This window comes from Nothobranchius furzeri, chromosome 4, assembly GCF_043380555.1.
Source record: "Nothobranchius furzeri strain GRZ-AD chromosome 4, NfurGRZ-RIMD1, whole genome shotgun sequence".
In the NCBI taxonomy this organism is placed as follows: Eukaryota; Metazoa; Chordata; class Actinopteri; order Cyprinodontiformes; family Nothobranchiidae; genus Nothobranchius; species Nothobranchius furzeri.
The window spans coordinates 84,279,074-84,300,342 of NC_091744.1; the positions used below are offsets into that span (position 1 = coordinate 84,279,074).

At 47.6% G+C, this 21,269-nt stretch overlaps 1 protein-coding gene across 1 annotated transcript in view; it reads right to left on the minus strand.

Annotated features, from left to right (window-relative positions):
• Nucleotides 1–21,269, minus strand: part of spon1b (spondin 1b) — a 123,505-nt gene that overhangs the window by 68,173 nt on the left and 34,063 nt on the right. Inside the window, exons 4-6 of the mRNA XM_015965240.3 lie at nucleotides 20,579–20,652; nucleotides 18,498–18,614; nucleotides 16,464–16,612 (exon numbers count right to left, since the gene is read on the minus strand). Coding sequence (XP_015820726.3) covers nucleotides 16,464–16,612; nucleotides 18,498–18,614; nucleotides 20,579–20,652 — 340 coding nt within the window. The remainder of the gene's footprint in view (nucleotides 1–16,463; nucleotides 16,613–18,497; nucleotides 18,615–20,578; nucleotides 20,653–21,269) is intronic.

Here is a 21,269-nt window from a genome sequence, read left to right on the forward strand (position 1 = left end):
CACGGATGAACAAACAGGATTCAACACCCCGAAGGCTTTCCTCAGTAGGAGACCACAACGCAGCGAGGATTAAGGCGTGTTGCTGCATTTTTCTGTGTTGGGAGTCTGCTGATGTAATTTCCCACTGAGTTACAACCAATCGGTTCTGCTGAACCCTAACCTCTTTGAGTATAAACCCCAGTTCAGGTACTTGGTTGGTGCCGATGGGCCAGAAAGTGGTCCTTTCAGGCTAGCCCAGTGAAATAGAGACACACACACACGTTGCCAGGTCCAGTAAAATTATTTGTACGTTCCAATGGTGGAAACGGGCCTCATGATGCAACACAAGAGTCCTGTATTCATCTGAACCATCAGCAGCTGACTGCAGGCTTGGACTGGTAGGTAGTGTCCTGCAGGACTGACAGAGAGACAGCCATTCATTCTCACAGACCTACTACCTTCACATGGAGGTGGCGATGGGATTCAGTACTTTTTAAGGTACCGACCGAATTCCGAATTTAGTACCGACTTTAGTACCGACTGAGCACCGATTCACGTCATTTGAAACGGTGCCTCGTTTCGGTACCCGTCCTTCGTAACGAGAACTTGCCTAGACAGCTGCGCATGCGCAAGAGCGTAATGTCGTTGGTCGCTGCGAGCGAGTTGTAAACAGAGCAGCATGGTAGAAAGAACGCACGCTAAAGCTTGGGTCCACTTCACTAAATGTGATGGGTAACTGGGTGATGATGAAACCAGCGACAACGATCTAAGTGAGACATCCTCATCTTAATCTGCTCCGGTAGGTAAATAAAATGTTTAAGATAACGTTAGCTTGATATGTTAGCTTCCGTTGCGCTAATGGTGCGTTCACTTTCTCCTCGGAACTCCCGATTTTCTGACTAGAAGAACATGAACGCGCTTTAAAGTTTGGCTTCACTTTACTAAATGCGACGGGTGATTGGGTGAAGATGAAACCAGCGACAACGATCTAAGTGTGAGGCATCATCGTTTTAATCTGCTCCAGCAGCTAAATAAACTGTTTAAGATAACGTTAGCTTGATATGTTAGCTTCCATTGCTACCATTGTTATCAGCTAATGGTGCGTTCGCTTTCTCCTCAGAAATTCTAACTTCCCAGTAGGAAAAATCAAAAGAAAAAGGATGGCAAAAGGAATGAAGATACACAGTAAATTTAGTTCACAGTAAAGATGTTTGCTTCAGTTTAATTATCAGCTTATAAAACTACAAGGACCATGTTAAAATACAAACAGTTGAATGTTATTTATCGTGATATTTATCAAATATGGTTATATATTGAGGAAAAATATATATTTAATTATAAAAGAGAATTAAAATATTAAACACTCAAAAATATCTAAAATTGGTACCGTTAAGTACCGGTATCGATTCCCAGGTACCGGGAATTAGTACCGAATCGATTCAAATGTCAAAGGTACCCATCCCTACATGGAGGCCAGGGGAAGAGCTGAGCACCACTTCACCATCCAGCCATGACAGATCTGGTAGCTGCAGTAGTTGCTGTGCATTATGGGTAAACTCTCCACTTTACTCTCATCTGGCCAAAGAAGGTTATTTCAGACGTCTTTGTGGTTCATTCAGACGAAACTTCATGAGAAGTGACGGCAGGTTGTTGTAGAGACGAGAAGTTTTCTCCTGCAGCCTCAAACAGCCTTTTTCCACCCGAACTTTAACCTTTACCCTGTCAGACATGTAGAGTCAGACTTGTAAAGCTTTTAGGTTTTCTCTGGAAAACAAGTTGTCTGACCTCTGCGACCTCTGACCTTGTGGGGAAGCAGTTGAGTTGGCAAATGTTTTCCACTGTAGAATAACTCCAGGTGGTGTGGAAACGACCTTTAACCCATGCGTGAGCAATGAAAATTCCTTTAAAAAGTCACTACTAATCTCACCGATAACGCAGAAACACCTCAAGTTCTGTTTTTAAAGAGGTGTGCAGAATTATTTAGGTCTTTATTCTTATGCGTTATCATATTTACCGCAGGGTAAGCTCTGGAAATGCTCTCATCTTAGGTTGCTAAACCAAGTAGCGTCACTGTTTAATTAACTAGACTATGTTGTCAAAGTCTGGAAAAAGGGCTCAGAGATGTCTAATTTACACTGAACAATGAGTGAACACAAAAGACAAACGGTCCCATTATGTTTCTAAAGCACTCAGACCGAGCGGTTCACCGGGGCTTCAGCTCCAGTTGTCTCTGCTTGGTCCGCAGCGCACCGTCAGCTCTGTCAGACCTCTCTGATGCCTTTCTCTTCTTTTAAGGCCGATTCAACATGTTGAATCCACTCAGAATATAAAGAGTATGAGATAGCAGCAGAAAACGAGCCGTGAATTCGAAAAGCGACTTCCACGTCTCGTCGCTGCTCTCGTATCAAACAGCCGTTCTGCCAAATAACCAGAATTTCTCTGCTGAGGCGTTTGAAGCAGAGTCACTAAGACGGTTGTCTTCGATGGAGTGTGGGCACGGTGATGGCTTGACAAAAACGCTGCAGAAAGCAGCGACTGTTTGTGAACATGCATACAAAGAAACGCAGCATCACTTAGCATTGCTTCCTCGGCTTTTAATCTGACAGATGTCAGGCAGGAGGCACTAATGGGCGGGAGACTCCGGAGCACTCAGAGCACCTTATACCGCCTCGCTCTGCTCAGTGGTGCAATCCAAGTTTCTGTGAGAAGCAATAAAGGTGTGTGTGTGTGTGTGTGTGTGTGTGTGTGTGTGTGTGTGTGTGTAAGGTTGTCTGTAGCATTTTTGCAGCAATTTCCTGTGAAGAGTTTAGAGTAGAGAGATGAGTCTAATTGAAGATTGTGCCACTCTCCCTCTGAAACTTTCCTCCTCCTTTTTGACTTTTGACCTTCTGACAACTTTTCTGCAATAAGGCTTCAGCACCGAAGGGAGGAGATTAAATGCATCAACGGGAAAGTGAGGAAACAACGAACAGAAAACACCATTTTGGTGGAGCTCGTTGAAAAACTAAATGTTTGGTGAACGAAATGAGCAGGAAGTTAACCAGGACGTTCAAGCGCTTGGATACAATGGAGAAATCACGAAAGGCAAAATAATGAAAGGATGGAAAGACGATAAATGCAGGGTTACAAGAGAGAGGTAAAGGAAAGGAGGTATGAAACAGGAACAGAACCAAGAAGGTGGCGATTGGTGGAAGGAAAGAAGAAACTAAAGAACTGTGGAAGAAAAACAGTTAAATATGAAAGGTGAGGTTAACTGAAAAACACAATGCTGGAAATCGATTGGTCTGAAGCTGAAAGCACTCCATCCATCCATCCATCCATCCATCCATCCATCCGTCCGTCCGTCCATCCATCCATCCATCCATCCACCCACCCATCCACATCCACTTATCCGGAGTCAGGTCGCGGGGGCAGTAGCCTAAGTCGAGAGGCCCAGACTTCCCTCTCCCCAGTCACTTGGGCCAGCTCTTCCGGGGGAATCCCAAGGCGTTCCCTGGCCAGGTGAGAGACATAGTCCCTCCACCGTGTCCTGGGTCTACCTTTAGGTCTCCTCCCAGTTGGACGTGCCCGGAAAACCTCACCATGGAGGCCTCCCGACCAGATGCCCAAGCCACCTCAACTGGCTCCTCTCGATGTGGAGGAGCAGCGAATCTACTCCGAGCCCCTCCCGAATGACCGAGCTTCTCACCCTATCTCTAAGGGAGAGCCCAGCCACTCTTTGGAGAAAACTCATTTCGGCCGCTTGTATCCGTGATCTCGTTCTTTCGGTCACTACCCAAAGCTCATGACCATAGGTGAGGGTAGGAACGTAGATCTACCGGTAAATCGAGAGCTTCGCCTTCTGACTCAAATCTCTCTTAACCACGACAGACCGGTACAACGCCCGCATCACTGCAGATGCAGCACCAATCCGCCTATCGAGCTCACGCTCCAGTTTTTCCTCACTCATGAACAAGACCCCGAGATACTTAAACTCCTCCACTTGGGGCAGGGCCTCATCCCTGACCCGGAGAAGGCATTCTACCCTTTTCCGAATCAAGACCATGGTCTCAAATTTACAGGAGCTGATTCTCATCCCAGCTGCTTCACACTCGGCTGCAAACTGCTCCAGCGAAAGCTGAAGATCATGTTCTGATGAAGCCAACAGGACCACATCATCTACAAAAAGCAGAGACCTGATCCTCAGGCCACCAAAACGGATACCCTCCACACCTTGGCTGCACCTAGAAATCCTGTCCACAAAGGTTATGAACAGAATCGGTGACAAAGGGCAGCCTTGGCGAAGTCCAACTCTCACTGGGAACGAGCCCGACTTACTGCCGGCAATGCGGACCAAGCTCTGACACTGGTCATACAGGGACCTAACAGCCCATATCAGAGGGCCTGGTACCCCATACTCCCAGAGTATCCCCCACAGGGCCTCCCGAGGGACGCGGTCAAACGCCTTCTCCAAATCCACAAAACACGTGTAGACTGGTTGGGCAAATTCCCACACACCCTCCAGGATCCCCCTAAGGGTATAGAGCTGGTCCAGTGTTCCACGGCCAGGACGAAAACCACATTGCTCCTCCTGAATCTGAGGTTCAACAATCCAACGGACCCTCCTCTCCAGAACCCCTGAAGAGACCTTACCAGGGAGGCTCAGGACTGTGATCCCCCTGTGGTTGGAACACACCCTGCGGTCCCCCTTTTTAAATAAGGGGACCACCACCCCGGTCTGCCAGTCCAGTGGGGCTGCCCCCAATGTCCACGCAATAATGCAGAGCTGCGTCAGCCAACACAGCCCCACAACATCCAGAGCTTTAAGGAAATCCGGGTGGATCTCATCCACCCCTGGAGCCTTGCCACAGAGGAGCTTTTTAACCACCTCAGTGACCTCAGCACCAGAGATTTGAGAGGCCAACCCAAAGTCCCCAGACTCATCTTCCTCACTGGAAGACGTGTCGGTGGGATTGAGGAGGTCTTCGAAGTATTCTGGCAACCGATCCACAATGTCCTGAGTAGAGGTCAGCAGCACACCGTCCCCACTATAGATAGTGTTGGTAGCGCACTGCTTTCCCCCTGAGGCGCCGGATGGTGGACCAGAATCTCCTTGAAGCCGTACAGAAGTCTTGCTCCATGGTCTCACCGAACTCCTCCCATGCCCGGGTTTTTGCCTCGGTGACCACCCGACCCGCGTTGGACTGCCGGTACTCGTCAGCTGCCTCTTGAGTCCCACAGGCCAAAAAGACCCGATAGGACTCTTTCTTCAGCTTGACAGCATCCCTAACAGCCGGTGTCCACCAGCGGGTTTGGGGGTTGCAACCACTACAGGCGCCGACGATCCTGCGACCACAGCTCCGGTTGGCCACGTCAACAATGGAGGTACGGAACAGGGTCCATGCAGAATCAAATGTCCCCCGCCTCCCCCGAAACATTTTGGAAGTTCTGCCGGAGGTGGGAATTTAAGCTCCTTCTGACAGGAGACTCTGCCAGACGTTCCCAGCAGACCCTCGCAATACGTTTGGGCCTGCCTGGTCTGGCTGGCATCCTCTCCCACCATCTGAGCCAACTCACCACCAGGTAGTGGTCAGTTGACAGTTCCGCCCCTCTCTTCACCCGAGTGTCCAAGACATGCAGCCGCAGGTCAGATGAAACAACAACAAAGTCGATCATCGAGCTGCGGCCTAAGGTATCCTGGTGCCAAGAACAAATATGGACACCTTCATGTCTGAACATGGTGTTCATTATGGACAATCCATGACTGGCACAGAAGTCCAATTACAAAACACCACTCGAATTCAGATCAGGGGGGCCGTTCCTCCCAACTACACCTCTCCAGGTCTCACTGTCGTTGCCCACATGAGCGTTTAAGTCCCCAAGCAGAACGAGGGAGTCACCGGAAGGAGCGCTTTCCAGCACCCCCTCCAAAGTCTCCAAAAAGGGTGGGTAGTCTGAACTGTAGTTTGGTGCATAAGCACAGACCACAGTCAGAATCCATCCCACCACATGTAGGCGGAGGGAGGCTACCCTCTCATTCACTGGGGTAAACCCCAATGTACAGGCACCAAGATGGGGGGCAACTAGTATGCCCACCCCTGCTCGGCGCCTCTCTGTGGGAGCAACTCCAGAGTGGAAGAAAGTCCAACCCCTCTCAAGGAAACTGGTTCCAGGGCTAGAGCCATGCGTTGAGGTGAGTCCGACTATTAGGGCTATAGCGAAGCCTCGACTATGTCGACGGCTCGATTCTAAAAATTTGTCGACGTCAGATCCGGAAGTCGACGCACCGCGCCCACTTGTTGCATCCCCAGGAGTTTGTAAATAGAGAAGGAATCTGCCTGTTTTTCCTCTAGTTCGCTCTCTTCTCCGCCTTCACTAACATCTCCGCCAAATACCGAAGACCCGGAACAACGTCCGTCCACTACTAGATTATTTTCCTGTTTTGCCCGCCTTCGTCTCCCGGCAACGGACAACAACTTCCGGGGTCAGATGCGCTGCTTCTTCTCTACCGCAGATGTAGAACATCACCGGGAGCGCTTCTCCCTTCATTAAGGAGCTTCTTTCAGACATTAGGAGAGCTGTTTTGGTGGTAGCAGTCTCTCCTCCGTGCTGGTCTGTTTGCTGCTGGGTGTTTTTGGTTTATTTAGCCCTTTGATGCATAATGGTCACTACAGTGGACAGGTACTCAAAATTGTTATTTATTTGTTTTTGCTATTAAGTACAGCTTTTGAAGACTTTATTGCATTTGAGCCCCTCCATTTGGACTTCAGTAAGCCAAGCCAACATATTTCATGCTCAGAATGCACGCTGTCCACTGAGGTGGACATGTAATAAAATATTTGTAAATTATAAAATTTTACAAAAAATATTTGTTGAAATTTGTTTCATTCACACCTAAAGATGAATGAAAAAAATTGTTAAAAAAATCATGGTTGAAGACTTCATAATTCATGCATCAAAGGGTTAAACTTGGTAACTTGAACTTAACGTTGGTAAAGCTACTGTTAGCATCTTCGCTAACAGCTTCTTGCGTTGGGATAAGCTGTTACGTTTTGGTTTAGAGTTCATCTTTTTTGTGGTGTAGATCTCCCTTTTATTACATTTAGAGTGTTGTGGGTTTTCGGTTTAGTGTAAAATATCACCTGAGTTTGGTTTAACCCGTAAGACCATCGCCTCACGCACATAAGTGACCAAAACAAAGCAGCATGGAGACACTCCATCTTCTACCACCTCTCAGGCAGCAGCCTGCACTCCCAAGTTCTACACGTCACCAGAACATAACCAACCGCAACACAGTAAAAGCAGTGTTATACAAAATGGAAGGCCTGTAGTGTTTATTCTCTTACAGTAAGAATTTATCAATTTTTTTGAGGAATTTGAGATTTTCTGGTTTTTGTTAATTGTGCAATAGAAAAATAATCATTAGATTAATTTTCTAAATAGTCATTAGAATAGTCGACTATTCGATAAAATAATCGTCAGAATAATCGTTTTAAAAATAATCGTTTACCCCCAGCCCTACCGACTAAATCTAGTCGGAACCTCTCAACCTCACACACCAACTCAGGCTCCTTCCCCACCAGAGAGGTGACATTCCATGTGCCAAGAGCCAGCTTCTGTAGCGAGGATCAGACAGCCAAGGTCCCCGCCCTCGACTACCACCCATCACACACTGCACCCGACTCCTTTGGCCCCTCCCACGAGTGGTGAGCCCATGGGAAGGGGGACCCACGTTTCCTCTTCGGGCTGTGCCCGGCCAGGCTCCATGGGTGAAAGCCCGGCCACCAGACGCTCGCCAACGTGCCCCACCTCCAGGCCTGGCTCTACAGGGGGGCCCCGGAGACCCGCGTCCGGGCGAGGGAACACGATTTCCATTTATATAATTAGTCATAAGAGGTCTTCGGGCTGCTCTTTGTCTGATCCTAGGACCTGTTTGCCATGTGTGACCCTACCAGAGGCAGAAAGCCTCAGACAACTTAGCTCCTAGGATCATTGAGACACTCAGACCCCTCCACCACGGTAAGGTGGCAGCTGAAAGCACTCTTCTACCCTATTTCCTGCATTAGCCGGTGATAGGAAAAAGATGGGGGAACCGCGGCAACACAGATCCACATCACTCCGTAAATTAGCAGTCATGGCCCTGTCCACTTTAGCTTGAAACCATGGAAGAATGTGATGATTTTTAAAGTATCTTTCCGGAGTTTTCCCCTTTCAGAAATGATGTATGAGAGCATCGCTGGTAGAAGCTAACCATTAGCAACTCCAAAACATGGTGGAACGTGTTTTGGCTTGTGTCCTTTGTGGAGGAGATAATGCAAAGAAGGATTCTCCAGAGAATCATGAAAATGATGGACAACCCTGAGCTTTCTCTTCACAAGACTGTCCGACAACAGAAGAGTGTCTTCAGTCAGAGGCTTCTTCAGTTCGGCTGCAACACTGACCGCTACTGGAGATCCTTCCTGCCAACAGCCATTGTTATATACAACAACTCTTTGATGACTTGATTATTATTATTATTATTCTGAGCTACTAAAGCAATCAATTTCCCTCTGGGATTAATAAAGTATTTTTGAATTGAATTGAATAACCAGCATTTCTAAAGTTTATGTTTATGTTTATTCATTTAGCAGACGCTTAAAGGCGACTTACAATTTATAACCTATAGGGCGTGTTGTGATCTGTGGGGGAAACCGGAGTACCCGGAGGAAACCCACGCATGCACGGGGAGAACACGCAACTCCACGCAGAAAGGCCGCAGCCGAGTTTCGAACCTGCAACCTTCGTGCTGCGAGGCAACAGTGCTAACCACTGCGCCACCATGCAGCCCTAAAGTCTAAAAGATGTTAAAAAGAAAGGGGTTAATAACCTCATAGTTCCACCCCATTAATACTATTTTATATGATTTATTATAACTCCTGCTTGTAAAAGCCTTTTTCTGTGACACAGCTTCAGTCTCTTCTGTATCTCCAGAACAACAGAAGGTCTCTTTGGTACATTTCTAAAACTCTGTTGAGATTTTTAGCTCCACTCAGACCAGGAAGCATCAGTTTTCTCCTGAGCCTCTCGGGGGTCCACCTGTCTCTGTGGTCCAGCCTCTATTGTCCCCCTGCTCTAAGAGGAAAAGGTGAGGTACAGTTTGCTCCACACGCCGCTAAAAGCTCAGCCGGGTTTTAAAAACACGCTGAGCCTCCACACAAAGGACCTGCACATCAAATGGCAGCTGACAATAGCTGCCGCCATGACAGGCGGCGCCCCGCAGCACCCGCTGAGCGATGCTCACAGAGAGGGGAGAAGAAAGCGTTCGGCGAATCCTTTAAAGGTGAGCAGAGGGCCATTGTGGAGCTGGCAGACGCACCCTGAGGTTTCAGAACGCGTTTAACTTCATTAACGTGTAATTGACTGGGTCCATGATCACATCTCTCCTCTCAGTTAACTCAAATGACTTGTTGCGCAGCAGCTCTTGACATTTCCTTGTCTGGTGGCAATGTGGCCACACGTGGCTGCAGAGCGCGAGGCATTTCACCGAATGTAACATTCAGGTATTCGCGTGCGTTCTTTTGATCGCTGCGAGCGCGCCGTGGCATTAAAGAGGCTGAGGATTTAGTCCGCGGCCAGCTGCACTTCACATTTATAACCTCTACTCATCTGACTCAGACACTCTCCACTGCATGTGACATTTTCAAGCAATCAATAATTAGACGTGCCGTGTGAATTAGTTCCTGGAGGCCGGAGATGATAATAATAAAGAATTCAAAATCATTCTTACTCTGTTCTTAACCTGCTGACATCCGTGCGCTCGTGTTAAAATGAGCTCAGCTGCACAGATAATTAGCTTTTAAAATGGAAACTAAATTGATGTCAAACACCCAAAAAGAATGAGTAGTTCTACTTTTTTCCTGCTTCCCTTCAATTTTTGAACAAACAAAATACTGACATTTAAATAGAAATGCCCTTAAACTGACGGTTATCATCATTTTTATGTTTGTTTGTTTTTTGGCTGATTAGCTCTGAAAGCAACTAAAGGTCAATTAGTTAACAAACGTGTGCAGAGAACGTTCATGTTTTTAGAAACAGGCTGAAGACCCTCTTAACCTACTATCAATTTTTAAATTAATTAATCAATTAATTAAGTTATTTATCTATTTAGTAATTTATTTTATGTATTCTTTCTTTCTCGACTGGAAAAGGGTGGCTTGCCAACTCCGGGTCGGGGGAGAGGTCCTACCTCAAGTGGAGAAGTTTAAGTATCTCGGGGTCTTGTTTACGAGTGAGGGTAGGAGGGATCGGGAGATCGACAGGCGGATTGGTTCGGCGTCTGCAGTGTTGCGGACGCTGAGCCGATCTGTCGTGGTGAAGAGGGAGCCGAGCCAGAAAGCCAGGCTCTCGATTTACCGGTCGATCTACGTCCCAATCCTCACCTATGGTCATGAGCTTTGGGTAATGACCGAAAGAACGAGATCGCGGATACAAGCGGCCGAAATGAGTTTCCTCCGTAGGGTGGCCGGGCTCAGCCTTAGAGATAGGGTGAGGAGCTCGGACATTCGGGAGGGACTCGGAGTAGAACTGCTGCTCCTCCGGATCGAAAGGAGTCAGTTGAGGTGGTTTGGGCATCTGGTCAGGATGCCTCCTGGACGCCTCCCTGGGGAGGTGTTTCGGGCATGTCCTGCCGGCAGGAGGCCCCCGGGCCGACCCAGGACACGTTGGAGAGGTTACATCTCCAATCTGGTCCGGGAACGCCTTGGGGTCCTGCCAGAGGAGCTGGTGGAGGTGGCCGGGGAGAGGACGGTCTGGAGCTCCCTAGTTGGGATGCTGCCCCCACGACCCGGACCCGGATAAGCGGAGGAAGACAACGACGTATTCTTTCTTTATACGTGCTATAGGGATGCAACGATACCACTTTTTTCAAAACCGATACGATACCAATACTTGGATCTGAGTACTCACCGATACCGATTATCAAAACATATACTTCTACCACACAAAAAATGCAATATTTGGAACACAGATTTTATTTTCCTCTCTGCTTTCAACAGGAAAAGACTGTGAGGCAGATAAAAAGTAAAATATATGAATAGAAATCATAACAAAACTAAAATATTAGGTGAAAAGGAAATGACAAGTTACAGTGAATCCATTTTCAAGCAACTGCATCGGTATCGGTTCCTGGTATCGATTAACTTTTACCAATACCGATACTGATATTGGTATCGGTGCCGATACCGATACCAGTTTCGTATCGGTGCATCCCTAATGAGCTATTTTTAAACAGAGTTTTTTTTACCATAGATTTATGATCAAGATTATTTTAATATCATATAACTTTTTATATTACAATTCTCCTTTTAGCTCTTATGATTTTATATTTTAACCTTAATTTAACCTTTTTCCAGTGCTTCCTCTGTGGGAGCCCTCTGCCCCGGGGGCGGTGGTCGGCTGTGGCGGCTTGGGTGCTTTCCAGGTGTGCCTGGGTGGAGGTGGGGGTCTCCGCCCTCCCTGCCCTGGGTGCCTCGCTGTGGATCCGCTGCTGCCGGGGCGGATGGCTCCCCTGATGTCGTTTTCTTATCTTAGCTGGTCTGGCTCATGGGGGGGGGGGGGGGGGGGGGGGGGGTCATGAGAGTGTGCGTGTGTGCCGGAGGATGAGTGTTAGGGTTAGGGATGGGAGGGAATGTGGGTATGCGGGGCCTTTTTCAATTTGTTAAGCACGATTGATTGAACGTATGTCTAATGATTCTTTTCTGAAATATTTATCTCCTTAATGACAGATTTTGTTGTGTTAAATTTATTCACAAACAAATTTAAAAACTAAAGAGTTGACTGAAGACTGGTAGTTTGGTAGGAATCTACCACTGGTCTTTAGGGCCTGACATGGACAAGCACCATCATACAATGTGATCTTCTCAGTCCCTACACCTCCAGCAGGTCCCTGAGGTCCAGGTCACAAAATGAATAAAAGCTGAAAACTGATTTCTACATTGACGGGGGAGTCTGGACGGGTGAAAAACAACCCTGTGTGTGTGTTGCTATCAGAACTAGAGCTGCATCTGTTCCCCTTCCAGAGAACATGATCGACTCTCAGAGGTTGTGCTAAAAGACCCTCCATCAGCTGTTGGTCACAAAAACCAGCCGTTACAAACATGTTTAGGTATGTTGATGAGCCACCATAACATCTGGCTGAGCTCAAGAGACGGGTACAAACTTAATCAGATGTATTATTAAAAGAAAAGAGTCTGATGGACTCTACAGCTCTATATTTCCAAACTTTCAGTGCAGCTCCACTAATGTTCCTAACCTGCTGGTGAACGCTGATTGTGGGAACATTTAGTGAGATTGATTTCATAAGAGCTATGACCTGTGATTCCCAGCCGGCGTGCACTAATGTGCTGCAGAATGAACAAAAGCCTGGAGCCTTTTCAAAATGGGCTCAATCACATTTACGCTCGACGGGTCCAGACACGCAAGGCTTTGTCCAGCGAGCGTTTGTGCTCCGATGTGTCTGATGGGAGGTTTATTAGCCAAAATCAGGCTTAGGCAATAACAGAGGAGGCATTTAGCTCATGGCTTTGGTAAGAGATGAATGCAAAAGCAAATAATCAACTGTCACTGTTCATTCTCTCCGGGTTTACACGAGTACGGCAACGTGCTGCACCTGTGTTCCTCCTCACAGGTTGATTCTGAGGTTTAAACAACATCCTGCAGCAGCAGACGTGCTTTTCTGAAAGACACGATTCCGTCTTGTTATCAGACCGCTTGTTCCAAAACGAGTTGTCGGATCTCAACATTCCTTTGTGCCTACATGTCGGTCCACGGGGATGCTTGTGTTGTGGCAGGGCTTAGCCCGTTAGTCGTAGGAGCGCCGGTCAGCGCTCGGCAGGATCCAGGCTGGTCCTAGGGCTTTATCCACACATCACCACAGCTGATTGCTCCTTTGGATGGTTGGGATTCTCTGCTAAGACAGGGATTACGGACCCATGTCGGCTTCCCACCTTTACAGCAGACTCTTCCATGTCCACCCAGTCTGAGCCTCAACACCAGAGACTTGTGTCCATGCATGTGTGTGTGTTACTTCTTAAATAGGCCTGTGTGCGTGTGTGTGTGTGTGTGCATGCATGTGTGTGTGTGTGTTACTTTTTAAATAGGCCTGTGTGCGTGTGTGTGTGTGTGTGTGTGCGTGTGTGTGTGTGTGCGTGTGTGTTACTTTTTAAATAGGCCTGTGTGCGTGTGTGTGTGTGTGTGTGTGTTACTTTTTAAATAGGCCTGTGTGCGTGTGTGTGTGTGTGTGTGTGTGTGTGTGTGTGCATGCGTGTGCGTGTGTGTGCGTGTGTGTTACTTTTTAAATAGGCCTGTGTGTGTGTGTGTGTGTGTGTGTGTGTGTGTGTGTGTGTGTGTGTGTGTGTGTGTGTGTGTGTGTGTACATGCATGCACGTGTGTGTGTGTATGTGTGTGTGTGTGCACGTGTGTGTGTGTGCACGTGTGTGTGTGTGTGTGTGTGTGTGCATGCATGCACGTGTATGTGTGTGTGTGCATGCACGTGTGTGTGTGTGTGTGTGTGTGTGTGTGTGTGTGTGTTACTTTGTAAATAGGCCTGTGTGTGCGTGTGTGTGTTAAAAATCTTTGAAAACAGAGTCAGTGCTTTCTGTAAGGGAGAAATGACGCTTCATCCCTTTGACTAGTTTGGGTTTGATGTTAGAACGTGCAGATTTTTGTTGTGAAGAAAAAGTCATGCTCAAGATTTTTAATCTGAAATTAGAGAACTTTTGACTCATTTTAGCATTTTTGTTTAGCTTCCAAACATTCAGCTCAACAACAAATGGCTGAAAGCAAAAGTGAAGTCTTCCTGCAGAAATCAGTGCTAACTAGCAAATAAAATTGAGGAAAATATTCTTAAATGTTTATCTTATTCTATGATGCCACAACTTAACAGATATTCCAGCTTCGCACAGCCTTTAATCCTTATTTTGTTCTGACTCACAGCTCAGAGGCAGTCCGGGCGTCTGGACAAAATTAAAACCAATTTTCTTGCAAATGTTTAATTTATCTATTTCTGTAAACATAATTTAATATTTTACTAAAGAATGTTTTCCCTTTTATCTTCTTCACACAATTTTAGAATAAAAATTTCAGGAAAAAAAAAACATTTTATTTACACTTTTAATCCTGAAAACTTGGATTTTTCTTACTTGCAGTTTTAAGGTTTTCCATCTCTTCCTTCCAGATTTTCATATTTATATTTTCTATTACCTTAAAATTCTGTGAATTAACTAAATTAAATTCTGCAAATAATCCATGGATATATATTTGTAAATGGGACATATCGCCTCCTTTGACCTGTTAATACACTGAAGACAATAAAGCTCCCATCTGCGCTGCTTCCTGCTGCAGCTCCAGTCGTACACAATCGCTCTGCTGCCATAGAGCCGTCCTTCAGCCTGCAGCGTCTCCACACAGCAACCCAAACCCGAGCTGACAGGCACACGCTGCACTGACAGCTCCCTAACAACAGACCATTGTTCCCTCACACACCTTTCAGAGCCAACAGAAACACACCGAGGCGGCGCAGGCTTCACGTTCCGCAGATCCCCGTCAAACCCACACTCTGCGTACATGATGTGCTAATTAGAGCGGACCCAGGAGGAACAGCAGGAAATCTGTGTTGATTTACTGAATCCAAAAATGTTTTTTTTCTAATCGGTTGTTTATTTAAAGCATCGACTTAAGCAGCAGGAAAAAAAAGACGCTTTGAAATAACTGTTCATTAATGCAACCATTTACTGTCAATTAACTTTGATTTGTAAAGCATTTGATTCCAACAAAGATGCATCGTTCATGTGATCATCTTTTGGTATGGCGCGGTATGGAGGCCAAAATTAAGACTCCTGCCCAGCAGCAGGAGGCTATATAAGTTCCGAAGCAAACTACCGACCTGATTAATGATAAGCTGGCGCCGGTAACTGAGAGGTTGGCGCTGCTTACTGAGAAATAGCACCTTTACCGGCGTTACTACTAGATACGCTAGCAGCCCTCCGCTGGTCATTGACTGGTTCACACACTCCCTCTGCTGTCTATTAGCATGAATAGGCTAGCATTAGCCTGGGCGGGCTGGTGTTAGCATTGGAGAGGCTAGCCATTAGCGTGCCTAGGCTGGCCACTAGCTGGATTTCCTACCTCCTCGACAGACCATTAGCATGGATAGGCTGGTGTTAGCATCGGAGAGGCTAGCTATTAGCATGTCTCTGAGAGTCACTTATTCTATTAGATGCAGGTGTCTGCTGAGTTAACCATGTTAGCTTAAACTCGTGTGCTAGCATCACAACATAGTACTGATTACTATCGTGTACCAGACAATTAAAATAGTATGGGTTAGTTAATATAATATTAATACTAATGAGCATCTGTCGGCAGTCTCATACTCGCTAACATCCGTTCACGTAACGTAGTTTAGCTCTTAGAGAGGGAGAGAGGAGCCTGTCATCTGGTTCTGGAGCTCATGCGGGCTTCTTAGAGCTGGACCCGACCCAGACATCAGCGAGACAGTCGAGCTGGTGTTTTTAAAAGCTGCACACGATCCTTCCCTTGAGGTCCACGGTGGTTCTGATCTGGTTCCGACCCAGGAAGCTTGCGCGGCTGGTCCGCTGAGCTGAGAGAGAGACGCCTGTCATCCGGTTCTGGAGCTCATGCGGGCTTCTGTGAGCTGGATTTGACCCAAACACGAGCGAGACAGTCAAGCTGGTATTTTTAAAAGCCGCGCATCCTCTCCTGGTGCAGCGGTTCTGATCCGGTTCCGACCCAGAAACCAGCTGGCCCGCTGAGCCGCGCTGGTCGGTTCTGACCTGGTTCTGACGGTGATCTGAGCTCCAGAAATCTGCATTTAATTTTTTAAACCCCGCCTTGGTTCTCCGGAGCCCAGCACAGACCTCCCTGCTCCGGTACTGACTGATGCGGGCTACAGAAGTCCGTCTTTTCAGCTGCAGAAACGCCCTCAGGCACGGAGATAGAGGCGTTGTTTCTCTTGTCTGGAAACCCGGGGACTCGATGTCCGGACAGGCTGGAGTCGGTACAGCCTTCACACACTCTAGTTTATCACCATGAACACAATCCAACACTAGTAAACACACACTGAATGGATCACATGACCTCTCTACCCTACAACTAGCCACTCTCCACATGGAGCGGAGGCAGCCGAGCTTCTAACTCCCTTTGGTTACGTCAGAGGTTCACATTTAGAAACAAAAACTCTGCTGTCATGTTTTTTAAAACCAAATATCCACAATAAGCTTTTAAATAGTATTTTTGGACAACATTTTATATGAATTATAAAAAAAATTTAACCAGCGTTTTGCTCATTAAGATCAGAAAAAAGAGATCAAGAAAGAGTTCTCAAGGAAAAGTGTGATCAAATCTGCAAAATAAGAGAAGAGGAAACCAGCAAACATTTGCAGAACGACAAGCTGGAAGGCAAAGGAACTCTAGCACCCCCTAGTGGCTGGTTTCAGAACAGGCAATCCTACCTTCTGTCGAATCTCTTCTTCCATCTTGATGGGCGAGCCGAGCTCAGCCACCTGACGAACTCCCTCGCTGGCGTAGCCTCCATATTCCCACAGCACATAGGTTCTGGAGTGGGACGCGCCAATCAGAGCGGACCAGTGGTTGGCTCTTCCTGGAGGACAGGAGCACAGTCGGATTAAATTCTGCTGATTATTTCAGGTTTAGCTTCGTTGTTTTGAGTATTAGCTGAAGAATCAGTTCAACCAGTGTAATGTCAGGGCAGAGGCAACCGCAACCATCATAAGCTGTAAATGTAGAAGCTGTGAGAAAGATGAAAACATCAATATTTGGACACAAGAAAAAACTCCTGTTCATCATGGAGAAGGACCCTTCTTTCTGGAAGAAGAGTGACAGGTGTTCAGCTGTACCTGATAATGAAAACTTCCAATCACTGTCACCCTGCTGTCGGGAGGGAAACACAGCTGTTTGTATCCAGTGTGAGCTCTGCAACGTGGTGAAATCTGTTACGTTACTCTGAGGAAGAAACCAGCGAGACGAGCGGGACTGCAGCAGTTCTGCTGTCATTTTCCTCGTCGCTGCTAAAGCCAGAATCCCACTGACTGTTGGTGTCATGGAAACATGTGAGAGGAAAATGCTGTGGGCTTATAGTAAGATGTCCTTTTGCATTTTACAAGAAATGTTTTGCAACATTTGTATGAGATCTGTGCAAATCTCATGTAGTTTTAGGTTGGAATTCAGTCACCATCCATCCATCATCCATTCTCTTCCGCTTAATCAAAGTCAAGTTGTGGGGGCAACAGCCTAAGTAGAGAGACCCAGACTTCCCTCTCCCCAGCCAGCTCCTCTGGGGGAATCCCAAATGGTAAATGGCCTGTATTTGATATAGCGCCTTCTAGAGTCCTGGAACCCCCCCAAGGCGCTTTACAACACAACCAGTCATTCACCCATTCACACACTGGTGGGGATGAGCTACGATGTAGCCACAGCTGCCCTGGGGTGCACTGACAGAGGCGAGGCTGCCGAGCACTGGCGCCCCCGGTCCCTCCGACCACCACCAGCAGGCAATGTGGGTTGAGTGTCTTGCCCAAGGACACAACGACAGCGACACACTGAGCGGGGCGAGCACTTAACTCATGTGTCACCGTCACCCCAAGGCGTTCCCTGGCCAGCCGAGTCCCTCCAGTGTGTCCTGGGTCTTCCTTTAGGTCTCCTCCTGGTTGGACGTGCCCAGACAACCTCACCAGGGAGGCACCCAGGGGGCATCCTAACTAGATGCACGAGCCACCTCAACTGGCTCCTCTCGATGTGGAGGAGCAGCGGGTCTACTCTGAGCCCCTCCCGGGTGATCGAGCTTCTCACCCTATCTCTAAGGGAGAGCCCAGCCACTCTGTGGAGAAAACTGAAAATTTTGCATCTTATTTGTAATTTTTTGTCACCTTTCAGATCCAAACTCTCAGGTTCTCCAAGAATTAAAACTACAAGTGTTCCAGCTTTAGGAGGCCAATATTCCCAGGACAAATCTCGTTCATCCTATTTTTTTCCATTTTGTTTCAAGGGGGACGTGTTATGCGACTCGGTTCGAGTCAGAAGGCTCTTGTGAACCTCGGACAATCACAGCAGGCATCAAACTTGTATTTGCAAACAAGTCCTTAAGAAAATGGGAAAAATAAGGTTTTTGTTGTGTATATGGATGTTTGTGCATATGGGAAACCTCTCCTCTCTTATGGAAAAAAATCAGCTTTCTCACTTCGGAAGCTTCAGATTGATAAATTATAAATATATTCCAAATTATGCCAATGTCTTTGTAGCGGCATTGAAAGCAACATGCAAAACACTTCAACCTCTAACTAATGATTAAGGTTTGCTTTTGCTACGTGGACACATTTGGACCGTTGCTGAGTTGTCCGAGAAGGTTTTTGGTGATGCAAACACGTGAAAACCTTTGAGCACCAATGTGACCCTGACATGATTTACCAAATAGAAGTCTCCTGCAGTGCACGTGAGTGTTTCAGTGCACGTCTACCAGCAGAACTCACTTGGATAATCTTTGGGATGAACTTCCTCCGACCAGTTGCCGTAGAACGTGAGTCTGTACTTGGCCGTTCCACAAGCGCAGCACTCCATGGCTGGCACTTCTGTGGTTTCACCGCGCTCTACAGAAAAACAGCAGGTGAGCAAGGTGACCCACACATGGAAGGACGCATGTGCGCGCACACACACACACACACACACACACACACACACACACACACACACACACACACACACACACACAACAGAAGTCACAGCCTTGCTGGTAATCCAACCAACTCTCCTGTTTGCAGGCAGGCAGGCAGGCCGGCAGACAGACAGACAGACAGACAGGCAGACAGACAGACAGACAGACAGACAGACAGACAGGCAGACAGACAGACAGGCAGACATGCAGGTAGGCAGGCAGGCAGGCAGACATGCAGGCAGACAGACAGACAGACAGACAGACAGGCAGACATGCAGGTAGGCAGGCAGGCAGGCAGACAAGCAGGCAGACAGGCAGACATGCAGGCAGGCAGGCAGACAGACAGACAGACAGACAGGCAGACATGCAGGCAGGCAGGCAGACAGGCAGACATGCAGGCAGACAGACAGACAGGCAGGCAGGCAGGCAGGCAGACAGACAGACAGACAGACAGACAGGCAGACATGCAGGTAGGCAGGCAGGCAGGCAGGCGGACAGGCAGACAGACAGACAGGCAGACATGCAGGCAGGCAGGCAGGCAGGCAGACAGGCAGACAGACAGACAGGCAGGCAGGAAGACAGACAGGCAGACATGCAGGCAGACAGACGGCAGACAGACAGACGGGCAGGCAGGCAGATAGACAGACAGACAGGCAGGCATGCATGCAGACAGACAGGCAGACAGACAGATAGACAGACAGGCAGGCAGACGGACAGACAGACAGGCACGCAGGCAGACAGACGGACAGACAGACAGGCAGGCAGGCAGACAGATAGACAGACAGACAGACAGACAGGCAGGCATGCATGCAGACAGACAGGCAGACAGACAGATAGACAGACAGGCAGGTATGCAGGCAGGCAGGCAGACAGGCAGACAGACAGACAGGCAGGCAGGCAGACAGACAGGCAGACATGCAGGCAGACAGACAGGCAGACAGACAGACAGACAGGCAGGCAGGCAGGCAGACAGGCAGACAGGCAGGCAGGCAGATAGACAGACAGACAGGCAGGCATGCATGCAGACAGACAGGCAGACAGACAGATAGACAGACAGGCAGGCAGACGGACAGACAGACAGACAGGCACGCAGGCAGACAGACGGACAGATAGACAGACAGGCAGGCAGGCAGGCAGGCAGGCAGACAGATAGACAGACAGACAGACAGGCAGGCATGCATGCAGACAGACAGGCAGACAGACAGACAGACAGGCAGGCAGGCAGAGGCATTGCAGTGTAGCAGCAGCATTACACACATTAAGACAGAAGAACCAGTGAAAATGTCACAAAATGACAATGTTGGTAAGAAGTTGTGTTTAAATGACACATTAGCCATGACACAGGCCCCTAAATATTCTAATTCTGCTCTGAACCAATGTTCTGGAAAGATGGGTCAAGGCGATAAAATGAATATTTATGAATCAGCCAATTACAGAGTGGAAATCCCCCCCCCCCCCCCCCCCCAGCGTCCAGGTGACAGCAGGATGAGTCAAACATGGAAGGCTCCTAACTTATGTCAGCGGATTGAAACAGTGTGGCTTGATCAGCTCGCATGAAGGCATGGAAAGTAGATGTTAGTGCAGAGGGAAATCATGAAAGCTCCAGATTAGCTCTGAGAAATCCATTTAAACATGATTTTCATAGTAAATGTTGACACGACAAGATGAAACCTGTTCTGCTGTGACCTACGAGGACACTTTTAATCTCTGCTTAGGTTCCCGTGGGACATTTTGCCTTGCACCTTTCTCAGCTTTACAGGGTTTTTGTGATACAGGAGGACATAAAGGATTGTGAGTTTATGTGCAGCAGAAAGCAGGAACCGAGCTTCAACAGCAGCGTGGCGATCGGCGGAAAGCTGAGCAGCAAAGCGGAAGAGAAGACGGGCAGCTGTTCATTACCTTTCTCATACAGTCGCACGGTGAGAGAGCCTTCATCCTGGAAATAGATGACTCTCTTCTGGACAATACTGGCCCTGTGGATGCACGGAGAGAACGGGTCATGCATGGCAAAGCTGCACTCCCTGTGACCCAATCCTCATGTAAACCTATTAAGGTAGCGCGACTCGGGTTGCGAATGACCACAGTCACCAATTCTTGTCATGCGTCCATGCCTATGTACGTATGTCTGATGTCAGAATTGTGTGTAGTGAAACTCTAATTTCCCTCTGGGATTAATAAAGTATGTTTGAATTTGAATCAGAGATGTTAAAGAGACGGGATGAAAATGGAAAAATAAGGAAAAAGTCACAAAGACACAAAGAAGTGCATGGAATGAATCATTTTGTATCAGATCTGTGCAATCTTTAGTGAAAAAGACAGGTAATGGTGTCCCTGAGGTTTCATAATGGACACAAAGTACACATCAGGAAAAAAATCATCCCATCTCTGAATCTAATGACACAATCATCCTGCTGCAATAGGAGCAATCATGCCCACGGAGATGGACAAAGGAGAGCAGGAATTGCGCTCAGGAGACCGGATCTTCACACGGCATTTACACCAAATCCAGCTTTGTGGTAGCCTGGCAAGCCAGACTAAATAAATGTATTATTTTTATTATACAAACTTTGCAAAGCAAGAATTTGGTCTA